At 36.8% G+C, this 10,928-nt stretch overlaps 1 protein-coding gene across 1 annotated transcript; it reads right to left on the reverse strand.

The window, feature by feature from the left end:
* Positions 1-770: 770 nt before the first annotated feature.
* Positions 771-9,760, reverse strand: LOC145782193 (traB domain-containing protein-like). Its single transcript, XM_082593963.1, has 8 exons — positions 9,407-9,760; positions 5,173-5,330; positions 4,697-4,837; positions 3,952-4,070; positions 2,190-2,321; positions 1,778-1,947; positions 1,250-1,358; positions 771-1,122 (listed from the first exon to the last, which is right to left on the reverse strand). The coding sequence occupies exons 1-8, from the start codon at positions 9,684-9,686 to the stop codon at positions 981-983; spliced, it is 1,251 nt and encodes a 416-aa protein (XP_082450089.1). The 5' UTR covers positions 9,687-9,760; the 3' UTR covers positions 771-980.
* Between the last annotated feature and the right edge of the window lie 1,168 nt (positions 9,761-10,928).

A 10,928-nucleotide genomic window follows, 5' to 3' on the forward strand; every position in this document is an offset into this window, starting at 1 on the left:
TTCATTTCACTATGGATGTTATAGCACAGGTTGTCGTGATGTATTCATGTAATTGTAAATTAAGTTTTATAGATTACGGCTTTGACCTTAACGCTTTTGACCTTTTAACCTTTTAGCGTTTGAAGTGCAAAATTTGGCGGACTTGAGCCAAGGAAGAATACAGAGAGGAATTTTGCGTACGTCCCCTCTTCCAGTCAAAATTGTCTCAAAACCTCAAAAAATGTGGCAAATATTAAAAAGCTTTTGCTCGTGATTTCAGATTCGTTGAAAGAATTTTTCGATTTTAAATCGAGCTGAAAGGCAAAAATGTTGAGCCTTCGGCGCGAAACATGCAGCATAAAGCGCTGTATAAGAAACTGAAGCTTTCAGTAGTGCGAACGGGGTCTGGGGAGCGACCTTCCAGAAGTATATGTGATGCGATAATCCAATAAGCCCCTGTCAATGTCAAAACATCGTTCCCGCCCCTGCTTAAATTATCCCCCCCCCCCACTCTCAGGAAGTGTCCGGAGCCCCTGCAATAACGCAATGCTAAACTTTTCAAAGTGGTTCTGTAATGTTAAGAATTACTCCAGAAATTGCTCTACAAACTCCACAAAGTGACATTAAGTTGTTTTGATCCAATAAATCAATTCACTAAAATCTGATACAGTTTAAAGACTGGACTGAATCTCACCACTATCTAGGTAACAAGCCAAAATATGAAGTGGAACAAAATGATGAACAGGCATGGCATTCCCCAGTTAACATTTTGCCAAATAATAACAGAACACTTGAAATGTTTTAAATTTTATTGGAATAAAACACATACCGGTCAAAAAGCTGGTTAAGCAACTTAGCAAAAATTCCCATTGAGTCGCCATAAAATATAAAAAATGACATTGCACATAAACAAAATAGACTTGGAAAACTTAGAAAAAGTATCTTTCTTGCAGAAAATCGTTCTCTAACTGCACAAGTTATCAGCACTAAAATATGGAATTCTAAACCTTCGCCCAATGCGTCAGCTTCGGTTGAATTCCTATCCAGCCAGTAAACTTATAAGCGATGTACAAACTGGCCAGAAAAAACAAGCCTTTCAAAGCTGTTTTAGCAACCTTCTTTGATCGCGATGGAATTGGCAATCTGCAATTTGGAAAAACATTAAAATTTATTCAACAGTCTATTAAAATACAAATTTGTTGCAGACATAATTAAAAAAAATAACACACATTTACGCCCTAGACTAAATGCTACAAGGGCAAAGACTTACTTGGTAATTTCTCGCATTTGATCGTCAGTAATCTCGTTGTCAAAACGCGCTTTAATCCCGTTACAATGTCCGATTCCAACCACACCCACTACAACTGGTGGGGCTACAACTGCAAAAAAATCTCAATAAATACCATGGAGCCAAAGTGACATGTTTCCAGGTCTTTTTTAAGGTTTGGTTGACCGCTAAGTAGTTTTAAGAGACCGCAAGTGTTTCATTTAAGTACCAAAAAATAGCCATATTTGCTTAAGACATAGCGAGAAACAACAACCATTACTTTTCTAGTGTAGTTGCAAGTCCAAATTTTGGGAAACCGCTGGAGAAATTTGACCATCTTAAAAAAACACTGCATGTTTCTATCAAATATTTTTAACCTTCGCACCAATTTAATTAACTTGATTAAAAAAATCGAAGAGGTAAACAGAAAACTGATATATATACAATGATATAAAACATGGCATGTAATTTAAAAAATAGCTACAAGAAGAAAAGTAAGCCCGAAAACGGTTCAAAGATAAATTATCTAACCTTCTCCAGGCAGAAATACAGGTTGTTTGACGACCTTTTGAAGAAAGCCAGTGATAAACATATCACGTTCTGTGACAAGAACATTGGTCATATGTGGAAATTCTTCGACCATTTCTTTAAGAAGTTGTTCAAAAATGTCTTGATCTTTCATTTTTTCTACATCCTCAGCGCTTAAAAAAAGAGTCTAGTGTAAACGTAGTAACCAAATCTACAGTTGCATAATTTATTGTTCAAGTTTAAAGCTACGTATAGCGTAAGCCACGTACAGCGTAAGCTACGTATGGCGTAAGCCACGTACAGCGTAAGCCACGTATAGCGTAAGCCACGTACAGCGTAAGCCACGTACAGCGTAAGCTACGTATAGCGTAAGCCACGTACAGCGTAAGCCACGTACAATCAAGGAAGCTACTACCTGATTGGCTTCATTTCTTGCAAAATTAGAAATCCAAACTTGATTTTTTGCCACAATGACAAAGATGCCAACATTCGTTGCATGGTGATTTCTATTGGCCGATCTCCTAAAAACAAGCGACATCCGGGAACTCTAAAAAAGCGTATTGAAGATTTTACCAATTGCCCATGACTCATCACTTTTGACAGTGGCAGATTTTCTGCACGAACAAAGCATACAAATTCATGAGATACAACAAAAGCTACTTCTTTTAAACTGTTAACAAAAGCGGTTTCTTCTATTTTGCCACGATGTCTACCTACTACCTATTTATAGTTTTACAGCTAAAACTATAGCAATTGGTATAAAACGTTTGAAATCCATTAAACTTGTATGCGGTCAGTATTAGTTACTACTGTAACTTCACAAGGTAGATTTAAACGATCTGTCTTAGCCTGATGCTGCGAGTTTGCTGTGGCAATAGTAAGTTGCGCTAGCTTTCGGAACACAGTTCCCTAGTCATGTGCTATGATGAATGGTGTTGAAGTCAGTGAGTGGTTCTTAAGTGTGGTTCTTTCGTTTGGCTTGAGGCTGCTGGTTGTTGAGTTTCTGTGTTGTTAGGCGTTTTTTGTTGCAAAATTTGTTTTCAGTTGATTAGTAGATTAGATGACGTAGTTCTTCCCTTTCGGCACGGTTGTTGATTTTAGGATTTTGTCTGCTGATGAATATGGCCTCTTTGAAACGTAATTTTACCGCGTCATTTTCTCGGGCAATTATAGTAAATTCAAAGTCGGTGTGGCATTGTTGTTGATGATTAAAGACCGAGCTTTTGTCTGAGCTGAGGTGTTCTTTGATGCGGGAGTGGAGTGGTCGAATCGTGCTGCCTATATAGCTTTCCCTGCATTTCTTGCATGCGATCTTGTAGACACAGTTCTTGGTGGTGCATATGTCATCGTTCCGTAGTGGGCAGTTTTGTAGCCGGCAAGGTTCGGGTTTTTTTGGTTTTTGAAGGGCGTTTCTGAGGGTACGTGAGCGTCGAAAAAGGCGGACTGGCAGATCCAGGTCTTTGAAAATTTTCTTTGCTTTACGGTCCGCGTCGTCGCTCATATATGGAAATTCAAAATGTATTGGGTTATATGGTGTCTGGGGGGTTTGTCTGTTTTGTTGGTAAGCCTTGTGAAGTAAGCAACGATCATGCTGCTAAAAGCGAAACTCAATCAATTGCATTAGTTACTAACCTTAGTTTGCGATTTAATGCAGCAACTGCGATTTCTTTCCAAAAATATACTAGCAGAATTAAACTAAAAAAATAGTCCTGCAAGTAGATATTAAACGAGCATATACCGAAAAAATATATTTACGTCAATTTACGCATGACTGATCAAAAACGTGATTAATTAAATTACATACTGCATATTTCCACATAAAAATGCACGTTCTTTTTCTAACTTATGTCAAGCAAACTTTATTTTCAATTCTCGACGGTAACGTCAAACAAACTGACTAGATTAATAACATCAACCTCTGAAAACTAAAATACTTCAGACGCATTGCAATTAACAAAACTCACTAAAAAATAAATTGTCTACTGCGAAGTTGCAAGGCAAAAAAAAATTTTGACATGAAGCAAACTACAGTACTGAAAAACATGCCAGACTTGATAACAAAAATGAAAGGTAAGACAAAATGAAGGTTACAGCTGAACAAATACTATTGACCAGTTGCAGAAACAAAATCAAACCAATGCAAATGAAACAATCAATCATTGTCAAAGTTCACTTACTCTTTGACTTGACCAAAAGCTGCACGGAACTCCCCACCAGGAGCCATTCCAAGTTGCTTTGTGATGTGAGAAGACATGTTGAGCATCATGTACATAACCAAGCCAGATAGCAATCCTTTCTGTAGAAATACAGCAGGCAATGCTATTTCATAGGTGTTGGATTGATATATCGAATATTATGTTGAACCATGAACATGCGGTAGCATATGTTTCCTCTGACAACATCATAACCTTAATACAATATAATACAGTACATCATTTCAAACACGCAAATTACACTAAATTAATTTGGAATTTTACTTACTCACAATTGCATAATAAAAATTAAGTGACTAAACGTTACGTTGTCCTGTATTTAAAAAAACAAGAATGAAGAACCTCCATGAATTTGATAGCAAATCAAACGTAACATGAGAGACGTTAAAGTATGATATTTTAAGTTTATCATCAGACATTTTGCTATCACATACAAATACTAGTATGAATTTGACAATTTAAGCTTTCTGTAGTACTGTTTCGCAGTCAAAATTATTGAAACAAGAACACATATAACAGTGACACCCACTTCGACTTAACAGCAATTACATCTATAAAAAAAAAGTTAACGAGATTTATAATACTGTTTCAAATGTAAAATAACTGTAGACAGTAGCCTTATCAGTGAAGTCGGTACACTGGGTATGACCACGAGACTATAAACCCCATATATATTTACAGAAACAAATTATGGTGACCAATGGGTTACCTGCTTCACACATTTCTTTAATTGGTTCATTTTGCTATCTTCAGTCATAGAAGCCAATTCTGCTTCGTCCACAGTTAATATTTGAGTCCTTGAAGCGCATAGTTCAACAACTACTGCATCAGGTTGAACCATTGAAATAACCTAGAAAACAATTCAAAAAATTACATGTCAGAATTGAATGTTTAATAAAAGTGCCCAAACTGTTTGTTTTACTCCAAAAAATCCAATATTTTTAAACTTCTTTTTTGTATGCTTGACAAGGTCTTGCATACAAAAAAGACTACGCATACGACAAAAAAAAGTGTTATTGTAATTATTATTACTTTTTTGTTTGATATCATAATAATGTTATAGGTGTGCCTGTAAACAAGTGAAACAATAATTAAAGCACAGTGTACCTTAGTCCTTAACTCAAGTGGGCTACTTAACTTTATAAAGTTAAGAACATATTTTCAACAGATATGCACAATAGATACCTTTTTAACATCTTCACAACTATCTTTGCTAAAATGTGCTGTACCAACTAAATAAAGCTTCTCTCCATTTGATCCATTCAGAAGTGAAACAGTTTTTGGCATATCAAAGCTTTCATAATTCTCTCTTCGTATTTTTCTGGCAAATGCTTCTTGTTCCACTAGAATGACGCAAAAAAAAAAACTCAAATAAAATTCAAGATTGATACGTTTTTGAGGCATTCCATTATAATTTAACAAATCCAAATAACCACTAAGTCTTCAATTTTGATGATTAAAGCATATAAGCATATGTTATAGACTTATAGTATATATGTAAAAAATGCATCTCGGCAAAAAAAAAAAAATTGAAAATCGGACAAGTGGTAACTTTCGAGATATCACGTTCTGAAGTTTTGTGGTTATCACAAGGTGGCGCTGTTGATGTGCCCAATGTTTTTTGATTTTAGGGTTATATTTGAGGTAGAAAGTCGGTTGAAGTGTCTATTCCACCATTTTTCTTGATGCAGAATTAAAAAATGATCTCAATTTTAGTCTACAAGCGTTAGCTAAGGAGTTGTGTGGCATTTAAAAAAATTGGGAGACCAAATGCCAACCCCCAAATTTCCATGTGGGTAACAAGATATCCCAAAAAACATTTTTGTTCTTTAAAGTTTCTTGCGTATACTTCAGGATAATATATCATAATGTTTATTTAGGAGACTTTTGTCCTTTTTTGCACAATGCAACCTTTTATCAAAGACTTGCATGAGAAGTTATATGATCTGTTAATGCAATATTTGAATGATGCATGCTTATGATGTCACAATAACAAATTACAAATTTCCCAAAAAACTTTTTTCATTGTGAAAATTGCCCTGGAAAACCAGCCCTTCTTTTAAAATTGCAGTCAAATTTTGTTTTCCTGGGCAATTTTCACAATGAAAAAAGTTTTTTTGAGGAAATTTGTAATTTGTTATTGTGACATCATAAGCAAGCATCATTCAAATATTGCATTAATAGATCTTTGATATAAGGTCGCATTGTGCAAAAAGGACAAAAGTCTCAAAACAAATATTATACTATCATGAAGTATACGCAAGAAACTTTCAAGAACAGAAATTTTTTCGAGATATATCTTTACCCACATGACAATTTGAGGGTTGGCATTTGGTCCTCCAATTATTTTAAAATGCCCCATAACTTCTTAGCTAATGCTTGTAGACTAAAATTGAGACCATTTTTGAATTCTGCTTCATGAAAAATGGTGGAATAGACACTTCCACCAACTTTCTACCCCAAATATAACCCAAAAATCAAAAAACAATGAGAACATCAACAGCGCCATCTAGTGACAGCCACAAAATTTTAAAACGCGATATCTCAAAAACCGCTTGTCTGATTTTCAAATTTTTTTTGTGCCTAAGTTCAAATTTTGAAATCAACAAAATATATCAAAACCAACACCTTTTGAAACCTAGTGATTACATTTCTTTCTAAAATTTGTTGAATTATAATGGAATGCCTCTTTTATAAAATTGATTAAATCAAACAAAACAGAAAAGTGGAGCTGGTATACAAGTCCCCCCCCCCCACCCTTGGTAACTCATGACAAAGACAGGACTCCACCAAACATATAGGGTAGGGTGGCTCTTATTTGGCAAAAAATGAAAAAAAAATGAATTTTGTGTGGGACACCCTTTGAAAAGGTGAGGTTGTCAGAAAAAATAACTCTTGCAAAAAATTTTTGGATTTGAAATTGATTTAGAGGTGGCCCTCCCCCCCTAAAGTTTTGCGCCCTCCTCCCAAATACCAAATCTGCATATCTCAAAAACTGCTTGAGCTAGAGATACGGTTTTTGTGTCAAAAGATGCAGAAAGCATGATTTCCTATCTGCTTTCTGAACAGTGATTGCGTCTATCTTGAGTAGAAAAGCAGTTATTAGAAAAAACCTGTTTTCGGTATTCTAGCACAAAACAGTGCTAAACAAGTATTGTGGCCCAAGCTATTCAATAAACAAAGTTCATAAACTAACCTGTAAAACTGGTAAAGCAATAAACGAAATAAGTATTTCTAAACTTTTATGCATTCATGCATAGCTAAAATGCCCGTTTTTTGTCATATTCCTTGGAGAAACTCTTGAGCGTAGAATCCGCTTTCAAGCTTCAGGTGCTATGCATCGCACTTGTTGCATGGCGAAGGCGATTTATGCAAAAAGCTTGGTCTGCATTTATGGTATCTGTCCGAAGAAATGGTTGAACTAGCCTTGTTTGACTCTCGATTGTCTGTGGAAAGTAAAAAGCTAATGGTGGCAACCATGTTAAATGAAACAGCAGAACGTCCACCATGGAGACGAAGCATCAAAGTACTGTAGATGCGTTTCTTAGCAACAAGGGTCTAGAACAGTATTGCACCTCTAATTCAAAATGGCTTCAGCTGTTGGGTGAAGAACTGAAGATGAAGCAATAATTATACTTTCAAAGGATCCTGCTCATTGGACTGAAGATGGTGCATTTATTCAAGCTTTACACATGGCGAAGGGACTTTCAGTAGTCAATGACAGAGCAGAGAGAGGAGTTGCTCTAAGTCTAATCCCGGATTTTAACAAACTCCCAACTGATGATGAGTACCAACTTCAGTTTCTTTTGCAAGTTGTTACTGAGCACAGGAAACTGTTGAATCCAAATTCCAACAAGAACAATATTGTCGATTCTTCTTCGTTTAAACCTTCTTTGTTACTCCAGGGGTCAAGGGGCTCTGTCTTTTACCACCCTTGGGCAGTGCCGATGCGGTTTAGATGCTTGAGCAGGTGTCGAGCAGCAATTGCATTGATTCGTCATCCAGTTCAAGCAGACCACGCACACCATTTGGCGCAGTTACAGATGGTGTGGTCTGTGGTTTGTTCCTCTATGCCGCACTCACAGATTGTGGATGGAGCCATCCCCCATTTGTGCATGTTTGAACGGAATAGTCTCACTCCAGTAGCCTAGTACGCAGGCGGTTGTGCCACACCCAGGCCTTCCTTGGCAAACTATGCATTCTGGTTGGATGGGGGCTGGTGTCAGAGATAAAACTTTAGAGCCTTGAGGAGTTCTTCTTCTACTCTGAGCTCCATTTGTTGTCCTCCCAGGTAGCCGCGCTGATGGATTGGTTTTCAGCGGTTTTCATCAGGAGTTGTGCGTCACATACAAATGGGTGTCTCGATTTCAGTTGCCGAGGATGCTCGATTGCTCGCTCACAGACTTGTAGAGACTTGAGTGGAGCAAGTGGTTGGGGTTCGTAGTGCAGAGAAAGAGACAGGATGGCTTCTTCGCGACAAAACTCAGCTGGTTGGTTGCCTGCAAGGACAGGGAAATTGTCCGATGGTGTAGGTCGCAGACATCCTGTCACAATACGCAAGGCAATATGTAAAATATTGTCGATAATATCGCTTCTTGCAGTACTGACCAGAATTACATTTTGAAATGAACATCGTTACCAGTGTTCCCTCTAAGGTGCAAAAATTAAGAAAAAAAACGAAATTTTATAGACGGTTTCGTGGTCACAAAAAAGGTTGTAAAATCAAGATTTTGTCAAATGCGTTTTTTTCTAAATAACTGCTTTTCTACTCAAGATAGATGCATTCAATGTTCAGAAAGCAGATAGAAAACCATGTTTTCTGCATCTTTTAACACAAAAACCGTATCTCTAGCTCAAGTGGTTTTCGAGATACGCAGATTTGGTATTTCGAGGGAGGGCACAGAACTTTAGGGGGGGAGGGCCACCCCTAAATCAACTTCAAATTTAAAAAAAAATTTGCAAGAGTTATTTTTTCTGACAACCTCACCATTTGAAAGGGTGTCCCAAGCAAAATTCAAAAACTCAATTTTAAGAGCCACCCTAATATAGGGTGAAACTACTTTACCTTTGCTTTACTGTTCACACACTTCAATCCACATGTTTTGGTCAATTCCTCTTTATCTTACCAAGGGGGCTGGGGGGGACTTGTATACCAGCTCCCAGAAAGTTTATTACTGTTTGATCCACCAAGCATAAGTGAACCTAAGTTAAAGTGACACATTTCTTTACAGTCATCTCCATCGAGTAAAAAAGTGCAAGTTTGACAAATGTAAAAAAATGAATAAAACCAGCTAGTATCATACAATCACAAAAATAGAGATTACATGACAATTTATAAGGCTTTTGGAATATATACGGTATAATGATAGTTTATGATATATCTAATAGTAATATTATACCATAACATATGTTACTTTACTTTGCATTTTCATCTCGTGTGTTTCTTCATCATCACCATCATCAAATTCACTTTCTTGATCACTTTCTATTAAATCTTCATCTCCGTGATTATCAGGAGTATGATTTATTTGATCGGCTACAACTGGTTCAGGCAGTGTAGAATTTTCTTCGTGACACAATGGAAGATTTGTGTTTTCTGAATGCTTAGTTATAACACTAGCTTCTTTAATATTTTTGTTATTTGGTTGCATGGAATCATCCACTTGCTCAATACTTGCATTTTTGTCAGTATCATTCATGACAGTTGATTTCAAAGGTTAAAATGGACAAAAGATTTAAAAAAATGTATCAAATCCAAATGGCAATGATTATGCTACCTATGATAAAGCCACATTAGTAATAATAATAACAGCAATTGAAAAAAACAACATTGACTTAATTCAGAAATTCCATTTAGTCAATTTAACATCAGCTATTTAAAATAGCTTTATGTTAAACTAACATTTAAGTAGGTTGAGCAATGAGCATACGGTCACAGCACAAAATTCAAATAGGCCACGACTTATTGGCATAGCCTATGGGTTCTCAAACTGTGGGTGTGTTCCCCCAGGGGTATGTGAAAGAAATTCTGGGGGTACACACTACACATGATACATTAGAATGACCACTCACTATCAGAGTTGCCAGACCCATATTTCAAAAAATGCCAAATGCACCTAAAAAAATTGTCAAATCAGGAGAAAAAATGATGAATAAAATCATCTTTTAAGCAAGTCGGTCAATAAAAAGGCAGAGGATATATTTAATACATATTGTGAATATAGCCTAGAAACTACAGTAAGGCTTTAAGGCTTGGAGCATGTCTTTTAGGTGCCTGCCAAATAGGTGTGCACACTGTCTGTGGCGCCAGGACAGTTAGGTGCGTTGCCAGGGTTGTCAGACAGCTTTTGAGAAAAAGAGTCAAACAATGTCAAAAAAAGGGCCAAACTGGGTAAAAAGAGCCAAATTGTTCAATAATGTTAATAACGTTGCTAATAGTGTTGGGCGATATTGAAAAAATCAAAACGATACGATATTTGAAAAAATACTCGATATTTTGATACTTTTCGATATTTTGTACTAATTAAGAAAAGAGTTTCTCAGTCTTCGAAATTAGTGTCGGCAATTGCTGACGCAGATACATGAATGGCGCATTAGCGTCGGCAATAAAAATGCCGAGGCCACAAGAGCGCTTGTAAGGTTAGGGTTAGTCATTCCTCCTAGTCGTTATGCCACAGCCATAGATTTGCTCCTTAGTCAACACCCTAATGGAGCTATGCGAAAAAGGCGTGTGGATGGGTATCAAAGCACGAAAGCGGCAAAACGTGGACGCTTCATTGCGAACGGCGAAGACAGTGTAGATTTACAGCTAAGCGATGAGCCTCTTGATGTGTGCGATTCCAGTGATAACACGACAACCTCATCCTCCGATACAGCATCTGATGATTCCAATTCTGACATCTAGTTCTTCATCAAACAGACTTTGTGTTGCTCGCAGTATC

The sequence above is a fragment of the Aplidium turbinatum genome, chromosome 13 (genome assembly GCF_918807975.1).
Source record: "Aplidium turbinatum chromosome 13, kaAplTurb1.1, whole genome shotgun sequence".
Classification (NCBI taxonomy): domain Eukaryota; kingdom Metazoa; phylum Chordata; class Ascidiacea; order Aplousobranchia; family Polyclinidae; genus Aplidium; species Aplidium turbinatum.

Excerpts from the sequence above, each read along its gene's own strand:
- LOC145782193 (XM_082593963.1), bottom strand. The coding sequence starts at position 9,686 with ATGAATGATACTGACAAAAATGCAAGTATTGAGCAAGTGGATGATTCC. Across the intron at positions 1,948-2,189 it reads CAAGAAATGAAGCCAATCAG|CGCTGAGGATGTAGAAAAAA; the intron begins GTAGTAGCTTCC and ends TCTTTTTTTAAG. Across the intron at positions 1,359-1,777 it reads TGTATTTCTGCCTGGAGAAG|TTGTAGCCCCACCAGTTGTA; the intron begins GTTAGATAATTT and ends ATTTTTTTGCAG.